This window comes from Cystoisospora suis (genome assembly GCF_002600585.1).
Source record: "Cystoisospora suis strain Wien I chromosome Unknown contig_843, whole genome shotgun sequence".
Taxonomy (NCBI): Eukaryota; Apicomplexa; class Conoidasida; order Eucoccidiorida; family Sarcocystidae; genus Cystoisospora; species Cystoisospora suis.
The window spans coordinates 161460-180841 of record NW_027153644.1 but is presented as its reverse complement, the minus strand read 5'-3'; the positions used below and the strand labels follow the sequence as shown (position 1 = coordinate 180841).

The following is a 19382-nucleotide window of genomic DNA, read 5'->3' as shown; positions in this document are numbered from 1 at the left end:
CAGGGGGGTTAGTGAATGTGTAGCTCTTGGCAACTGAGTTCGTCAGTTGCGCATTTACTGCTTGTTTCGTCTCTGGCTTCCAGAGAGGACTTGTGTACGAGTCGAGCTTCTTGAACGCGTCCTTGTAGTTTATTTTTGTGCTGAAGTCGCACGCGCCGTTCTTGAAAGCGTAGGCAACGGCGTTTAGAGAGCCTTGCTTGGTCGGATCAAAAATACTGTTTGTGGATGCCGCCACGCCGTCCCCTGACGCTGGGACCGGCTCGAAATCAGCTTTGCCCTCCTCATCGACAACTTCGAGCACCTGGCCGGGCTTCAGCCAGAAACTTCTTTGAGTGGTTGATGGCAGGCCGCCCTTCGGAATTTTTTCAGTAAAGTCTGCAGTCGGTGTCTCCTCCTCGGCGCGTCCTTGGATGACGCACCCAGTGAATACAACAAGACAGACTATAACACGCAACATTTTGAGAGCCTGAGTAACGAAGACGGGACGGATCCGGGTCTGTTGGGAGATGAAATCTGTGCTGACCGCCGGGCCGCTCTGCTGAGCAGTGAATACTGCTCGCCGTCTCACAATCGAATGTTCTCCGTCTTTGAAAGCGGCGGAGCCCATGATGGCACCGGCCCACGGTGAAGAGTACGCTCGGCCGCCATTGCGGAGCGACATCAGCCCCACGCGATGCACTTCAGCGGTGCATCTCCACTTCAAGGACTCTTCTTCGCCGTGCCGAGATAGAAACTCGGACCCGATAATCGCATTCACCGAATCCGTGTCTCCGACCGTCCGTACGTGGTGCATCTTCGCGGCAGCGCTGTCCTTTGCATTTCTGCCAGCACCACCGCGAGCGCGGGTTGATGTTTTCCTATCGGCCAGTCCAGGCTCCCGGTGACGCTTACTACCGTCGCTCTGCTGCAAACGTAGTTGTCAGTTGGAAGCTGCTTACTTGGGCCTTGCAATATCTCGACAGCTGAGACGATTCACCGAAGAGCTGCGTTAAGACAAAGGAGCTTGCCCGGGATTCCCTCCTGGCTGAGAGACAGCAGAAAAGTCCTGCTGCACGCAGCTGCCGCCAACGACGAGAAGACGGTGACTGCCGTGTACTTGCCTGCACATCAGGCAGCGACAATATTTCCTTCCAGTCACCGTGAAAGACTAATTCCCATTCAAGGCTCCAAGCGTATTCGGGCACCAATGCGCCAGACTTCGGGGACACTCCATAAACATTGGCGACACAGGACGAACAAGCAAATACCCACATGTGATGGAAGGCAGAGGTCAGAACAACACAGTCGACCAGTATGGCGAAAGCCGGTTGCCCTTGCCTAAGCGGTTTCCTGCGTCAGCACTGTAATAATGTTTTCCCCATGGAGCTGCACTTCCTTGCTGGTGGACTGTGCCGCTCCACTATCTCGCAGGCTCAGCGAAGATGGTAGCCTTGCAACACTTCAAGTGACTTGCAGAAAGGAAGCACAACACCACTAGTCCATGGCGACTACGCCGTTGAGAAACAAGTTCAAGGAAGTAAGAGAACCCCGACGAGAACATCAGGCAGCAAACAGGTCCTTGGCTGCTTGGCTCAATGGGGATTCGAGCCTGAATGCTCCGGCGCAGTTGCAATGGAACTCAGAGCCGCGCTGCCTCTCCAACCGTCGCAGCTGTAGGGAAAGACTGCTCACTATTCTAGCAGGTAAACCAACTGCGCTGGCGGGAAATACGACCTCGAGACATGTCGTGCTGTCCCGGATGTAGAGTTCCTCTTGGACTGACAGCAGCTATTGCTTTCTGTTTCAAATCCGACGCAGAGGAACACGGTTGGATCGAGGATTTTCGCGGGGGGCTTGACAAATGTCCAGCTCCGACCGACAGCTGCCCAGCTAACCCTTTTTTTTGTGTGTGTCCAAAGAAGCAGGTTGTGAGTCCGAGGCTTCAGGAAGTCTTGCCTGTACTTCGCCGGTGTATCCGAGTCTCGGTTCGATGGTGTCTCGGAAGCAGAAAAGTGAAAAATTATGTGCCGTTCAACTAAATGGGAAGACAGGGCAGTTTGCGAACCATCCGATACAGGGATGTCTAGAGTACACCCGGCAAAAGTCTGGACAGACCCTCACTTTACTCCCAGGAGTACGAACCCGTGAATGGGGAATAGTAGGGAGGTATGTATATAACTGGAGGTTTTCTTGGGATAGCAAAGTGAATAGTGCAGACAATCGGTGAACACGGGACTGACCACCGACGGTGAAGCTGAAAGCAGTGAAGTCGTCTGTTTAGGCTTGGATTTAATTTACGAGGGGTGCGAGCAGCCACTAACTTTGTAATCCATGTTCACTAGGCTCTCCCGTCCCCCACCGTAGAAGTCCGTCATTTGTCTTCTGCTCCCTCGCCTCTCCCTCTCTCTCCCTTCCATTCCATCCTTGGCCTTTCCTCCATTGCCAGCGCCGACTGAGTGAATGACAGGACATCTCGGCTCTGTAGTCTGGCGAATCTTGTGCTTCCTCAGCAACTCATCGCACTCCCAGAGTTTCACGTTCGTTGTTTTTCTCTGTGTCGCCGACAGCCTGCTCAAAAACTAACAATTGTACCTGGTCTGTCTTCAGGAGTGCAGGGATTTTTTGAGACAATTTAAGACAAAGAAGTCCCAACACAACCTCCTTCACCACCAACAAAGCATCACCAAGGGCCCACATGGGTAATACCTCTCAGATCAAGTCCTACCACGCATTTTCCCTGATGTACCGACTCAAGATCCTTCCGTCTCCTGTAGATATACCACTTCACTTACACGTCTCCGCTCCAGGTACATCAGAACGTCGGCCCCACACAGATGAACATTGTGTCAGCCCAGTCTTTCTTGTTTTAGGTATGCATTGACCATGTCGTTCTGCGAGCACACGCATACGCATACTCCCGCATACGTACAGCGCGTGGCTCCTTCAAGACATGTGCGTGTACACCTTCCCGGGCGGTCAAGTCGGGTACCCTTTCAACGCCCATTTCATCCTTGCGTGTCGGATGTCCCCACAAAACACTTCACTTCACCCCTTCCAGTCGGGCCCACATCAACGCCCTCTCCCGCGCCTCCTACTATGTATAAGCGCCTGACAGACACGAGTGTACCCGCGGAGGAACGGGTGGCGTAACTCCGACGGGACCAGTGTGCGTACATAATACCCGTGCTATCCATGTTATAGTGCCTGCCCCTTCCCCCGTGCGACGCGGACTACAATCGAGAACTGTTTCCGCTTCGTGCATGTCCGGTGTGAGCTGGCACTCACACTCCTTCCAGTCTACACTTCACTCCTAGCGTGAAGTTCTTGGGGCAGCTACCCCTACACGGAGTTCAGCGTTGCCTCGACTATACATTGCGGAATTCACAGAAGACACCTCTCTCTCTCTACCCTTATTTCGGTATTAAGTTGCACCAAGAATCTCTGAGCCTTTGTTGTACCATCACCTCCTAATCATCATTGAATTGTCTCTTTCTCTGCTCTTCTGGGAGGGAGGCGGAGGAGTCTGGGCGGAAAACAGCTACAGTCTGCGGTCTGGCAATGATGGACGGAAAATTGGCCGGGGTGCTATTGACTACTGTTCAGTTGCACTCGGACAACCAGATGATGGTGATGGTCCGGCAGGCGTGAGCCAGTCTTAATGAGACGAGATGGGTTAAAGACGGATTCACGACTCATTCGAGAATGCAGACCGAAGGAACTCTTTGTCCTCCCGCACACCCCCCTCTTCCTACTGTATTTGAAGATGTACTTTAATACAGGAATGCGATATCAGACGAGGCGACACGGGAAGATTGCCAGCAGCTCTTTCGAGCGTTATTTTGCCTTTGTCACAGCGTGGAAATTGCGTTGGCACACGTGACTGTACAAGCCGTCTTCGTAGGGAGCCCACATCAACCCCCTGCGAGGTACTTGGTTAATCCATCTGCCCTCCTACTCTCCTTCCGCCCAACCGAGACATGTACACGGACCTCGGAACCGCGTCAAGGCAAACTCCCTACTGTCAGTGCGCAAATAGGTGATCAGCGTCTCCGCGGAGGTGTCGTCTGCTTTCCCCGGCACCACTGCGAGCGCAGATTAATGCTTGCCATACCGGCATATCCAGCTCGGGCTGAGTTGCACCAACCAGGAGGCGTAATAGCCATCATCTTTCTAGGGATGTCTTTCTCAGTTTCATATTTTCCGATCTGGGAGTTGCAGTGTTGGATAGCTGCGAAGCTTCAGGGGAGACTTCTGCTTAAATAGAAAGCTTGCTCGGGAGTCCCGCCTGGTTGAGAGCCAGGAAATAGGATCTTGCGGGACGCACCTGCGGGCCACGATGAAAAAACTCAGTCTCGCTTGGTTTCTCGTGGACCAAGCAGCGGAATGAGTTTGCTTGAGACCGCCGGAGAGATTTATTTGTTAAGAGGCGCCCACAGTATTTGGGCACCTCTTCGCCCGAACTGGAGTGGACACTCCGTATGCGCAGCCAACAGTGCACACCTACTCCGAATATATACGACGGAATGCAGAGATGAGGCCACAGTGACCCGCGGCCGCCAAAGGCAACTGCTGTTGGCCGAGCATCGACTGTCAAGCTGCTATTAGTGTTTGTCGCGGCCTGCCAATGCACTTGCTTGTCAGCAGATCATACCGAGCTGACATCCCAGCAGACGCAGGAAAGAAAGCAGCCTTAGATGATTTAGCAACCAAGAGCGTCGAAGCACGACAGCGCCAGTCTCTGCCGCCTTCACGGGTTCACAAGTCCTCGAGTTTTGTGTAGCGAGCGAAACTGCGTCCATGGCGTCTGACGAGCTGCGGGTCAACAAATGTGTGGATTTTCCCGAAATGCAATTAAGCTTGCTTCCTCGGTTGCGGTTGTGGTGGCAGTTAAAGCCGGATTGCTTTTCCTACTCCAGCAGCTGTGAGCGCGAGAACACCTAGAATCTTAGCAGTTAGGCCAGCCGCGCTAGAGTGAATTACGACTTCAAGGTATGTCGTCTTGTCGGCTTCACTTTGTTGCACTTGAAAGGATCGCAAGGACTGCTGTCCCTGTTTCGTAGTCTTGAACCTGACGCAGAAGCTGACGACTCCATCCAGGAAATTGGCAGGGGGGTTAGTGAATGTGTAGTTTCTTGCAGCTGAGACCGCCTGGTGTGCCTGTACACTCTCTGGTTTCGTTTCCGGGTTCCAGAGAGGAGTTGTGTACGAGTCGAGCTTCTTGAACGCGTCCTTGTAGTTTATTGTTGTGTTGAAGTCGCACGCGCCGTTCTTGAACTCGTACGCGATAGCGTTCAGAGAGTCTTTTTTCGCCGGGTTAAAAGTGTCGCTTGTGGATGCCCCCACGCCTCCAGTTGGATTCGGAACAGGCTCGAATTCAGCTTTGCCCTCCTCATCGACAACTTTAAGCACCTGGCCGGGCTTCAGCCAGAAACTTCTTTGAGTGGTTGATGGCAGGCCGCCCTTTGGAATGTTCTCAGTGAAGTCTGCAGCCGGTGTCGCCTCATCACCGCGTCCCTGAACGACGCACCCAGCGATTACTACAAGACAGGCGAGGAGACGCAACATTTTGAGGGCCCGAGTCACGAAGAGGGGACCGATCTGGACGGGAAGATGAAATGGTGCTCTGACTGTCGGGCCCCCTGGTGAGCAAGCAACAACTACTCCTGACCGCCTCGCATCGAATCTCCCGCCCTCTCAAAAGGCGGCGGGATCGATGCTGGCAGTGGCTCACGGTTAAGACTACGCGCGGTCTCCATCAGGAGACGACATCAGCCCCACACAGTGCACTTCAGTGGTGCATCTCCCCTTCAACGGTTCTCCGTGGCCCCTACCGAGACACGTACTCGACTCTAACCCCGGTATCCAAGTACGTGGGGCCGCTTCGCTGCAGAGATATCTTTTGCCTTTCCACCAGCACCACTGCGGGTTCAGACTGGTGTTGCCCATATCGGTTCGTCCAGGCTCGCACTGACACGCTACCGCCACCGCTTTTGTGGAAAAGTAGTTCTCAGTTTGAGGCTCTTTTTCTGGGGCCTTGCAGTATTTGGACAGCTGGAAAGAGCCACCGGAGTTTTGCGCTCAAAATAAAGACGACTCGGCAGTCCCTCTTAGTGAGAGACAGGAAAAGAAATCCTGCTGGACGCAGCTGCCCCCGCCGACGAAACGAGAGTGACTGCTGGGTTCTTCCCTGCGAAACAAATAGCAGTATTTTCTTCTGCCAGCCACGTGGAAGAATAAGTTCGATAAAAGGGCCCCAGGGTAATCGGGTCCCACTGCGCCCAAACTCTAGGGAGACTCAGTACACGACGAAAAAGCAAATAGCTAGAATGTGTGGTGGAAGGCGAAGATCAGAAAGACACAGTCGGCCAGTACGGCGTAAGCCGACTGTTCCTGTCTGAGGACTGGCAGTTTTCTGCGGGCGAGTCAACACCGTGTTAGTGTTTCTCCCGGCGTCCAGCTGCACTTTCTTCTGGTTGAATGTGCCGCTTTGACGTCTCACAGACACAACAAAGCGGGTAATCTTGCCTATTTCATAGCTTGCAGAATAAAAGTACAACATCACTAGCCCCTACGGACTCGGTCGTTGACACACGTGCGAGGACGTAGCAGGATCGTTAGTCGCTCCTGGGACGAGTGGCAGCGAACAGGTCCACGTGTTCCCTTCAGCTTTGCATTTGTGCCTGAATGCTCCGACGCAGTTGAATGGAACTCACAGGCGCGCTGTCTTTCCAACCGCCGGAGCTGTAGTGCGAGAATGCTTGAAAACTACACGGAGAAGTTACCTACGAGAAAGGAGTTTTCGCCGGGAACTACTGAGGACGCTGAGATTCCGAGCAGTAAAAGGAATATCTGTCTAACCTTTTTCATTCAGCTAAGAGGTTTGCTCTACGATTTCAGAGTTTTGGAATCTGGGGCTAACGTGTGATCTTTGAACGGTTCACTTTCCTTCTCTCTTCTAAATGTTCAACCAGATCGCCTCTTGAGACAGCCAGAACGGAGCTCTTGGGTGATGCACACCGAAGGCTCTCCTGTTTTCAACGACCCTCACTTTGAGGTGTCTCCAGTCGCAGTTCCCGACAGTGACTTCGCCAAACAGAGCACGACGAAGTGACGTGCTTCGTGCACTGCAGTGGGAAAGAAAGCTTTCTACCAGAACACAAAGGTGACTGTGGTTTCCTTAGGCATCTCCTCTCCGATAGCCTACGCCCCAGTGTCTTAAGAGCAGAGAAGTCGAGAAATCGGGTAACCAAACGGGAGGACAGGCGGGTTTGTGAACCGACCACTACAGGAATACACAGAGTAGAATCGGGGAAAGTTTGAACAGCACAACACTTTGTTCCACGCACCCGTGAACCGGGAACAATAGGGCAGTATATATATAACTGCGGATTTTCGTGGTATACCAAAATGGATCACGCAGAATAGCGATAAGAACAACCTTGACAATGTGGGGGGAAGTGAAGACACTCAGGTTATCTATTCGAACGTGGGGATGATGAGAACTGCGTGCAACCACGGACGTTAATGCGCTGATGCGTGCGTGGTTGCACACAGCTCATCCATGTGCAGTGGACTCCCCCGTCACGAGCGGAAAGAATCCCCTGTCGTTTCTCTTTTCTTCCCTTGTTCGTTTCCATCGCACTCACCCGCCCATTTCGTCTTAGGCTCCCCTTTTTTGTCAGCCTTGACTGAGCGAGGGATGGGGATTCCCAGTTCCTCCCCCCTTGTGCTGGTTCTTCAGCACCTCATCGCATGTTCACGCGTTCCGTGTGCGTGTCATTTTCTCTACCTCTACACGACAGTTTCATTGAAACAAACAATCGTACCTGCGCTGACCTCGGGGACTGCAAGGGTGGCAACACTCGTTGCAATCAACCGAGGCAAAAGGTCGGGTATACACTCAACGCCCATCTGATTCCTGCGTATCGGGTGCCCCTACAAAACACTTCACTTTACCCCCTCAAGTCGGGAGCACACAAGCGTCCTTCCCTGCACCTCCTAGGGTGTATGCTCGCCTGACAGGGGAAGATGCATTCATGGAGGATTGGACTGATGTAACTCAGACGGGACCTGTGTGAATACAACGCCAGTCCCATCCATGTTCTGCTTTTTGCTCCTTCCCCACATGCAAGGCGGGCAACGACCGAGAACCAGGTCCCCCGCTTCACGCGTCTCTGTGTGTCAGGTGTCACTTACAGTCTGCTTAGTCTACATTGCAGGCTAACGTCGGCGCAAAGTTCTTGTAGTAACCCTTATTAAACCGTCACACGGACTTCAACACTACCTCGACTATACATGAAGAACATCATAGAACATACCTCTCTCTGCCCTTGTTTCGGCAGTAAGATACATTGGGGCTTCAACTGTACAACAACCCCCGAGGGGCTGCTGACTGTGTCAGCCCAGAGTAGGCTATTTACTTGATCCCTCCCCTCGTGTGGCAGAAGGGAACTCGACAAGAGAAAAGAATCTCTTATCCTCTGCTGTATTATCCCCTCCTATTCATCACTGAGATCTCTCTCTTTGTACTCTCCTGGAGCCAGGCTGGAGAGTTTGCAGAAGGGGAGTAGAGGAAGAGTTACCGTCTCCAGCCCGATAAGGACAGACGGGATAGGGGTTGGGGTGCTAATGGCTACTGTTCAGTTGTACTCGGATGTCCGGATGAGGACGATGACACAGGAGGAGGCCGTGAGCCCCTGATACTGAGGCGTGGCGAATCAAAAAAGGATTCACGACTGACTTGCGAATACAGTCCAAAAGAATTTCGCTGTCCTCCGGCACATCCTCCTACTGTACCTGCATCGGTGCTTTGTCCCAGAGAGATCCGATCTAAGGACACAGCACGTGAAGGCCCGATGACACCAAATTCATCGTCTTCACTGCCTTTGACGCATGGACGCGAATTTCTTCTTTCACTTGGTCCGAAGTCGCCGCCGAAACCCTCCCTCCTATCATCCTCGTTATGATTTTGTTCATAGCGATGACGAGAATTGTATGCTGCCTCTTGCCATCCATCATGACTGTCAATAGCAATATGTATATCCCGTTCTTTGATGGGCTCTCCTTTCTGATGCTGGTGCTGCTGATTCACGAGACTTTCTCCCTTAGAAAAGGAAAACTGACGTATCAAACTCGAAGGATGGATATTCCTGAATTTCCTCTGAAAGGATGAAAACAAACCCGATGTCTTTTGACCGCTCTCATCTTCATCTCCTTGGGGAGTTGGCTTATTGATTTCCAGATATCCCATCGTCTTTGTTTCGCCCTCTTGATGGTCAGTCGCTTTCAGTTGCCTACTTTTCTGCTTTCCTTCATGAACTCCCCCCCTGTTCGCTCCATCACCCCTCCCCCTACCACAAACAATAGCATCACTCGGTTTTTCCTCATGGCTATCAGAATATAGAGAATGTTGATCACTATCACCATCCGGTGATGAAATGAAGATCCGTATGTCGGAGGATGATGATCCAGACGAAAACGACGACGGACATGTGTCCCCACCTTTTTCACCTTGTCTCTCACTTTCCTTGCAGCAGGAGGTCCTGTCCTGAATCGTCGAGGGCAAACTCACGGTCTTTTTCCCCTCATCACCGCGACGTCGGCTGTTATCATCACCCTCATCATCCTCTTCACAGTCATACTTGAGCTCGGCATCCTTCAAGATTCGATCCGACATGCGTGTATTAGGAAGAAGAAGAAAGGATAGCGGGATCGCTAATAAAGGAAAGGCAAACTGTGTGATAAGAGTCAGAGTCCCAAGATTATCGAAATTGCACTGTTGGTGTTGTTGCTCAACAGCACCTCCAATCGCGTCGGTGGCACTGACAGTGCTTTTCGTGGTGATCCCTGCTAAGTTGATCGCGAAGATGCCAAACTGTTTTGAAAAATTCCAACCCAGATGCGACATGCCGTCCATCACCGCATAGGCTGTACTCTCTAAACCCTTCGGACATAATCTCGACGTTAGTATATACCCCGGCATATGATTGAGTGTGTTCACAAGATTCAAGATGATAGCATCTCCAAAGAGATACATGACATTATCTGGAATCCCTACTCGAATATTTGCTCTTGTCACCATAACATAATCAAAAAGAGACGCAACACATCTCACCGCAATGCTAAGCCAGAAGACACGTCGGAAAGACCAATTCGATAAGAATGAATGAAAGATCCAGATGGCTACCCAGTTCGCTAGTGTCCCTACAATCGATATGACTGTCGAGTAGTATGTATAGTCGAAGTGAGGACCATCAGCAATACATTCCTCATCTGCGGTGTAGAAGAAATCCAAGGCTCCAGTAATACTGATATTCACAATTCCCCACAGAAATAAATATAAATTACACTTCGCTAGCTGTTTTGGTAGACATAGAATACATGCAACAACCAAGACGAAGGTGCATATAGAACAGTAGTACATCATCACGGATTTATCTTCACCAGGTAGGACGATAGTGATCAAAACAATTCCTGTCCCCGTTATACCAATGAGCAAAGCCATAAAGAAGAAAGCCTTATGTTGATAGAGCTTATTCGTTAAAACACGGAAAGTAACTCTTTCCTCTGGGAGGTATCCTAATGCAATAGGTATAAGAGACTGAATAGCCAAGGGTAATGCTAAATAAAAGAGTGGCCTCGTCCCTACCGCATCGGAGACAGGGCCCACAATCGACGTTCCGATGAGGTTCCCTATCATCCAGCATGTAAATACAAAGGTAACAATATCCGCTTTGATTTCTGGCTTTTTCTCCATTAGTTCACTGTACTTTCCCGAACACATAAGGACTAACGTACTCATCTGTGTACATACAAGGAAGGTACTCAGACCCGCGAGCCATACATTCTGGGAGACAACCGATGAAGGGGTAAAGGCAAAAAGACTCACTCCACTTATACCTACAATGTTGGCAATAATCATATAGTAACGCTTATGGTATCCACCTATGGGAATAGAGTCACTAATCGATCCGACTAACCCCATCATACTCCAGATAACTGTACCTAGAGCATCAATACGTTGATACGTCCCTGCGTCTTGGCCTGCGGCCTTCAGGTAGGGTAATAAAGCCCTGTGTGATAAGCCGTATAATACACCACGGACTAAACCGAATACAGACAGAAGAAGAATAAAAAAACGGCTTCCTACATGCTTATGAACACGTGCTGCAAAACGATATAAATTGATGGGATTAATCGATTCCAACCCATCACATACCCTCTCCCCGAAGGTCTTTTGTCTGGTTTGGATAACAGATAAATCATCATCGTCTGCATCATCATCATCATCGTGAGCCAAGAGCTTCGATGGATTCACAACGTATGAAAATTCTTCCCCCGCGTCCTTCGAAACAACCAACCCCCCGCATACTTCGCAATACACGCTGTTGTCCTTTTCTGCTTCCACCTTCTTTTTAACACCCTTACGATGATGACGGTCACCCCTCCTCTCTCTCTCTCCTCCCTCTAATGCACCAGCAGTCTTCTTCTCTTCCCCTCCTTTACCCCCTCCTTGTTCTTGTTCTTCGAACTCCTCTGTTCCTTCCATTTCATCATCTTCCTTTGTTGGACTCTCAAACATCATCCTCCGGTCCGAGTGATCGTCAACACCCTTCTTGTTCTCCCTGTCCTCTTTGTCTTGTCCCCCCTCTTCATCTGAAAGCAATGAGATATCACTGAGAACTACAAGACGGTCGTCCTCCTTATTATCACCATGCTGCACATTCTTTCCCTTGGATATTGTGGGAGATCTACAACGACAAAGTTTGACAAGTTTCTCTTGCCCTCCTTTCTCACTCCATGTCTGTAAAGGCTTCTTTCCTTCACCTTGCTCTCCCCCACGTGAACAACTCTTCTTGCCGACCACCTCCTCCTTGTCATGACGATCTCCCTGTCTTGTTCCAAAAGAACACCGACGAAAACAACACCGACGGCCGCTTCCCCGTGTCCGCCGCCCCATGCCTTCGTTCTCTCCTCTTCCTAGTAAACACCCTCGTCCCGTAAGATAAAACTGGCTAGGACATCTCAGACAATCCCACAGTGAAGAAGACGACGACGGCGGCGCCATCGCTCCCTACAGAAATGTTGGATTTGGTATCAGGAAAAGTACAGACTTTATCGACACGAGAATCTATCTTTAATCAGTCAACACGGACGTGAGAGAAAAGAAACTCGAGAAGCACCACCGAAAAAGGACGAAAAAATCAAACAAAAAACGCGCACAAAACAAAAGAGCGGATACGAAGAAGGACCTCATAAAAGTCTCGGAAAGAAAGCGAGACCGATCTCAAACTCCGTAGTAATGGGTTCGGATGGTGTCTGCCGTTTCACAACATGAAATAACAAAAACGATGGGTGTTCTTCCGAAAAAAAATCAACAACTTGTTTTCCCTCTTCTTCCTCCTCCCTTTCTCTTCGATGCAACGGATGGAGCGAATCCGTTCAAACTCCTCCTTCCCCCACCCCTTCTTTTCCTCCTAAGTTCGTGAACAGGCAGAGGAGGGTGAAAAAAGGCAAGAAAGGAAAGCTTACGTAGGTACGGCCCATACAATAAACCTACACAAAAAGACACCTTGGAAAGAAAGAGTCAGCTACCCACCTCACTCTCACTAGGTTCTCTTTTGTTTCCTTTGTATCATTCACTCTTCGTCGTACAGTCGCTGATCATCACCACCATCACCATCCCTCCCCACTGATATATAACCTAATGGGATATATACACATATATATAGATGGACAGATGTGTTCGTATCCTCACTCTGATCGACCACCACCTGGTATTACGACGGGGGCTAGAGAAAATTCTGCCTGAACTTGTTGCCCTGACACCCCTTGTTTACTGATACACGGAAATGGAATCAACCACCACCGACCTCGTATATACACAAGGTTACCATGACCTCACTAATGAGATAATAAAAAATGAGGGCTAGAGGGAATCTTGGGCTCCCCCTATCATATGTATGGGTCACGAACATAGAAAACTGCACACGAGGAGACAAAAAAAAAACTTCTCACCTTCGCCTATGGCTTATCTGTTTTCTTTCTTGTTCTTCGTCTTTGGTTTTTCCTCTCTGAGAGAAGATGATGCTCTAAAAAGACAACGCCTAAGAAATAGATCTTGCGCGAAGCTGGCGATGGATGGCTCTTTCAAAAGAAAAGGATCATCCACCACTTCATGAATGTACATACATACCTACTGGAGATATCCACTCGATGAATGGCTTTTTCTACCGAAAGCGTCTATCCACCCACTCCCTCTCCCGAATGGGAAACCCGACGACCAACACAGGAAAACTGAGAGAGGGGAATCAATCGTGCTTCTTCGACTTGACTTCGTTCTTCTTCGTTTGGTTGTCTCACGGATAAAGGAGAGACCCGTAGATCTTTTGCTTGTCAACTACAATGCCCTTGACCGACTTGTATAACTCCACTCACTTCAAAGTTCATCCTCACGCTCCTCGTCCTCTTCAAAGACGAGGACGACGAAGTAGGAGAGGAGATAAACCAACACGTCCAGAGAGAGGTTTACCACAGCAAGAGAAGAGACGCAAGCTCTCAAGGAGTGATGAGACACCAGAAGCAAAGCATACAAAGATGATGTAGGGATTCCCGTACAGTCCCATGCAGTTTATACACACGAGATAGAGTTCGACGAAAGGCACATACATGCATATATATCCCCCTCTGAAGATGTAGAGATATGCAGTTTGTCATCTGGTGAGGCGGCGACGACTAATACAAAAAGAGAGAAAGGAAGAGACAGAGGAAGATGACGAAGAACAGCAGAGATCCCCGTAATAGAAGAGAAGTACGTCAATGATGATTCATCTAAGCACCGTAGCACCAGGCCACGTGCTTACTGTGTCCATAGATTATGTGTCTTCTTTTCCATCGTGACTATCAACCACATCTTTATGTTGTTCGTTTCTATCGGCGACAAAGTGTTCCTCTTCAGATCCAAGGGGGCTGTTGTCATGAGCTTCCTCTTTTCCTTTAGACTTGCTGCCTCTTCACTCCTTCCCTCTCCTCACTCTTGCTGTTCCAGAAGACTCAACAGAAGCAAAGGGATGGATCCCGCGGGTACAAAAGACCAAATACAAAAAAACTCGACTATAAGCTGAAGAAGTGTTCGAGAAGGAAGAACGAGCGAGACATGTGTCTCCGAGCCCGGTCGGTCAAAATGAGATTCTCAAAATATGAAGACAACACATTCATACGAAGAGGGGAGCACACAATGGGGTGAAAACCGCCGGCTCTCCGCTGGAAGGTTGCGCTTCGACGGAAGAGTCGAGTAGGCGGGAACCACCAAGTTCAAAGACGGAAAGAGGACGAGAAATCCATGTATCCTCGATGAATGAAGTTTGAACGCGACACGACGACGCAGTTGGAAACATCGATCAATACCCACAAAGAAAAGATAGCCATCTGTATGAAGAAGAGACAACTGCTGTTCTTGGGTGGATGGAAAGTGTGAAAGAGAGCAAGATATGATGTAAAGAGCAAACTGCGATAACGGCGATCTAAAAGAATGAGTAGCCCTCGATTAGAGATGATAGGAGTAGCAGTAGTAGGGTGCAGATGAAGAGGAGGAGAAAAGCTGATGGAGAAGGAAAGAAAGAAAAAGATCAACTGATATTATATCTGTGACGATGAGGAGAAGCGATGGTGATTAGGAACGAGCGAGATGAGCCGTCTACAGAATACAAAGTAATAACCGAGGGCGGGTGTAACTATAAGAGAAATGACCAATCCCATGGGTGAGCTTTTTCCCCATCGTCCGGAATAACGGGGAGAAAACAGAGAAAAACATTTTGAGAGAAAAGAAAAAAGACGATAAAGCTAAATAAAGCGAAGGTGGCAAAGCGTCACCATACAAGGTTCACATCATAGGACTGGCGTTTTTCGAAGCAATCTTTCCTATCGTCTTCTTAGCCCAGTCAGCAAGATGCCGGGTGAGAAGTGTGAAGAAAGAACAGCAACAACTCCACCATACCCCAGTCCACCGATGACGACTAAGGACGATTTAACGTGCCTCACTGTACAACGTTACACGGTGCAACGAGAGGAGGAGATCGAGCTACGGTTCTATAGAGGAACTTCACACCCCGAGATAGCACGTCAGGAACAAGACAGAACAAAAGACGATGAGTCGAATAACCGAAACAAACGCGAGACGATTTTTTCTTTGTTTTTGTGAAAGCGGGGGGGGGGATTTAGTGAGTATCTGTGTCCGCCTTAACCTTGCGGACAGACCCTCACTGGTGTGTCGATGCCCGGAATGAATGTTTGAGGTGAGGGGGGGGGGCGGTATACGTTTTGGCTGGTTTCGGAACGGGGAGGTGATGTAATTCGAAGATGATGGCGATGACAAGATGAAAATCCGGACTCTATATTACATGCACTGCGGAGGGTTTAGAGTTCGAAAAGACAAACTGTTCTTTTCCCCATTGTCTCTCCGGCACACGGAAGGGGGAGCGCGATGAAACGAACATCTTGCACGAGAAACAGTAAGAGAAGATCTAAGGCTCAGGGATCAGATCAGAGAGACCGAAGAGGCCGAAGGGGGGGGGCCGCCTGGAAGCAGAGGTGAAGGCAAGAGCTGCTTTTCATCCACCCTCGCCTCCCCTTGTCGTCAATTCTCCTTCTGTACAATTGGCTGGAGACTGGAGAGACAAAAAAGAAAAGAAGGGAATGGAACCACATCCAGAACGAAAAAACCCGCGTCACAGCGAAGAGAAGAACGCAGGTTCTTTCTGTGATACGGCAGGTGCGCCACCCGGACCCGGTCGTCCCTCCCGTTTTCGTCTCGTCTTTTCCCTTTCTTGAGAAGAGAGATCCCTCCGGCCTCTCTCTTCATCAGCCAACCGAAACCGCCAACCAAACATTTGTCTTCTGTTCGTTCCCCACGATCGTTTGAATAGTCTCCGCGATCGTCCACGGACGCCCCAGATTGGTGTTCGCCGGGTGTACGTACGTACACACACCGACAGCAAGAGTAAGGGCGGAGAAGCCCTGGTAACCGCGAATTAAAGCGGCAAACAAAAATAAGACGGGAAAAATAGGAAAGAGTAGTCGAGGCAAACCGACGAGGCGGACTGATCGCATCCTGCAATCCACCACACGTACCCAGAGAAGGGGAAAGAAACGAAAGCAAAGCTCCTTCTGTTGCCCCTGAGGGCTACGTTGCTGAGACCACCAATCAGTACTACATCACCATCAATACGTAGAGGCAGACCTGGCGGTCCCCCTCTCCTTCCCCCTCCTCTCCCCGCCTTTCATCAGCTCGTCTGCGCGTCATATTCGATGGTGGGGCCGCAGTGGTGTTGAGGAGGACAACTACCAGGCCGTGTAGTAAACACGTTTGGTTGCGTGTAGGAGAAGGGGGGGTTGTGGGACTCGCGGAGAGTATCTTTCACCCAAACCGAACTCAACCTTATTGTTTGCTAGCCGTCACATCGGTCTATTCACTCACACACAGGCACAGCCCGTGTGTAATCCGGTGGTGGCCGAGACAAGTGTCCGGCAGAACTTGCATTGGAGGTTCTTTCCAGTTGCCATATGAAGGGAATAGAAAAGAGCTTAGAAAGCAGAAAAGCGAAAGCACCTTGGTAAAGCTACATCTAGAAGAGCCCTCTTTAGTCAATGCTGCCCCACCCCAGTGCTTCGTTCGCCATGTGTTGTTTCCAGTCTACATTACCGACACAAGCACAGCTTCTACTACAGAAAAAAACCTCCACACACACCTCGCACTCTTTTTTGTGTCGTGCGCTGACTCTACTTAGATGAGTACACGTAGAGAAGATGAAGACAGCGAAGCAGAAGAGAAAAGACGAATCTTGCCTTTTAACGAGGAGCGGTCTCTATCTGGTGGAGCAAACGTTACCGCAAGTCGCCACAGTCCACGTGCAGCGCCGACGGCTGCCTCCTGGAAAAATAGCTCTGCCTATTATCCTGGAAATCCACAACCTCTCCCTCTTGCTGACCCTAGGGCGCCGCTTTCGTGCTTGCTTATGCCTGCGGAATTCGGCGCAAAAACTATTTTTGCGTACTCACAATCGGTTCTGTTCACACCTCGTGCTCAAGAAAAACTACCAGCTCGAGCAGACTGAAGAGTGTTCTGTGATACCGCTCCTGAGTACTTTTGGGGGCAGCAGAGAAAGAAACGATGTAAGCCAGAGTGCCTCGGATGTTCAAGGCAACCGGACTTCCCGACACTTCCGCGGGAAGAAATCGCGAGAGAACAGGGCACGTTAGACTATCTGCACAAGCCAGACCAGAGCTGGGCGGCAACTTCCATAGCGAAGATGAACAGACAAGCGTGCGAGCAACAAATCTGTGACGGTGAGTACGCAGTCCCGCTTCTGCACCCCAGGTGTACACCACGTGGCTGGCGTTCTGTGTCAGCTGGAAGTGCCGCACGGGTAGCATTCCGAGTCAGGTGTATTCGCACCGCGTCGTTTGCATTCTGTGGCAGGTTTACGTACACCTCAGTGCCGATATTCTGTCCCGTGTATCCCACGTCAGGTGTACAGACACCGGGCCGCCAGCATTCCGAGGCAGGTGTGCGCACATCACACCGTCACCATTCTGTGTCAGAAGTGTACGTACACCGCGCCGCTAGCATTCGGAGTCAGGTGTAAGGACAGCGCATCGCTAGCATACTGTGTCAGGTGTATGGACTCTGCATTATTAGCATTTCGTGTCAGGCGCGTGTAGACCGTACCGCTACATACCGTGTCAGGTGTATGGACACCGGCTCGTTAGCATGCCGGGTCAGATGTAGCATCGAGCGCAGGTGTATACGCGCCGCACCGCTGGGGTTCCGAGTTAATTGTACGTATAACGGACCCCTGGCATTCTGTGTCAGGTGTATGGGCACTGGCCGCTAGCATACTGTGTCAGACATACGGACACCGCATCGGTAGCGTAACGTTTCAGGGGTACGTACACTCCACCGTTAGCGCGCCCTGCCCTGTGTATGTATGACACACCGCTGCCCTCGGCATCAGGCGTAGCTACACCGCACCCCTTCCGCATCTTGGCAGGTGTGGCATGCACTCCGAACCGTTTCTCGATAGCCCCGCTGCGGCTGCCGCGCCGGCTCCCGCATTTCCTTCTCCGAGAAAATGCCACTTACGGCTCCGCCTCATTGGAGCAGGAAAGTGCTAGCACCGCGCTGCCTCTGAGCAACGAAAAAGGCTTCGTAGTGAAGTGTACGTGAAACGGTTCAGGCGAGCGGAGAACGAAGATACGCGCTCTGTGTTGTGATAGGACTCCTTGCTGAGCACCAACGGATATGCATAGATCTAGTATAGACACCCGAACGTGGTGGTGGGCTGTGCACACCTTTTCTTTTACCGCAGAAAAAATAAAAGATATCCACAAAGAAAGGGACAAACGGAAAAGCCCGGCAGTCCGGTTGTACACCTTGTGAGAAACAGTCTTTCGGTTTTTTCAATCTCTCTCTTAGCCTCCACCGCAAATGCCTACGGACCCGGACACCGTGGCATCGACAGTGGCTGGGGAAGGGACGTAGAACGTGTCTTTCTCTCCGATATGTTGAAGAACAGACTCGCGGCTTGTCTTGTCACCCAGGAGTCACTTGGCTTCTGACTCACGAAAGGAATGAAGTCGGGCCTGTAGTGCTCTTATAGTCTAGCTTAGCAAACAAGATAAGCAAAAATGTGTCATCCTCGAGGCCCTAGAGGATCTCCACACAAAAGGACGGGTCTCCCCCTTACTCGCAACACTTGTTCATCGAAACCCATGCGCGCTGCTGCAAACAGCTTCACTCACTCCTAGCACCGTACAAGGATACACACAGCTAGATGAACAGATGCAGTATACCGATTGCCATATGGGTGGCATCGTCACCTACGGAGAAGAGTATGACATGTCCTGGTATATACTAGGAAACCAGATATATGCAGTTCAAGAGGCTAAAGCACGGGGGACAGTAGACGGTCGCAGACAGAGGAAAGAAAGACAGTCGATCACGTAGCGTCGCTGAAGTGTTTCCCGGTGAAACTTCTTTCGGCGTGTTCTGTTAACTGTCTTTCCTTTCCACTAACACACGCCGTCTTATGATCAGCACATATATGTACGTATATGTGTACGAGTACACGCACAGATTTACGTGTATAGTGGTCGTTCAAATTGGGTAGATCGCAAGAGTCAGAAAGAGTTGTGTCCTTCCTCGGTATGCGATACCGCCGTATTTCTCAGCAGAACGCCGAACACTTTTGTAGGGAAGGAGGAGGAGAAAGATGAGCGACTTTACACATGAGATCTCTCCGAGGCCAAAGAGCCGTGTTTCTCATTCAAAACTTCTCCCAACGTTTCTGGCACAGCGGTATCGAGAGAGTTTTCTTTCTTTCTAAAGTTTAAGAGGAAAGAAGCTC

The 19382-nt window shown here is 50.4% G+C and overlaps 2 protein-coding genes across 2 annotated transcripts in view; both read right to left on the bottom strand.

The window, feature by feature from the left end:
* CSUI_002027 (toxoplasma gondii family a protein) overlaps window positions 1-578 on the bottom strand; it is a 4019-nt gene extending 3441 nt beyond the window's left edge. Inside the window, exon 1 of the mRNA XM_068062229.1 lies at window positions 1-578. This exon is cut by the window's left edge and continues 226 nt beyond it. Coding sequence (XP_067925810.1) covers window positions 1-457 — 457 coding nt within the window. The 5' untranslated portion in view covers window positions 458-578.
* Window positions 579-7284: 6706 nt separating this feature from the next.
* CSUI_002026 (bt1 family protein) lies at window positions 7285-16126 on the bottom strand. The gene has a single exon (XM_068062228.1). The coding sequence runs from the start codon at window positions 12044-12046 to the stop codon at window positions 8612-8614; it is 3435 nt and encodes a 1144-aa protein (XP_067925809.1). The 5' UTR covers window positions 12047-16126; the 3' UTR covers window positions 7285-8611.
* Between the last annotated feature and the right edge of the window lie 3256 nt (window positions 16127-19382).

What these genes read in the sequence shown, in the direction of transcription:
- CSUI_002026 (XM_068062228.1), bottom strand. Translation starts at nt 12,046, where the DNA reads ATGGCGCCGCCGTCGTCGTCTTCTTCACTGTGGGATTGTCTGAGATGT.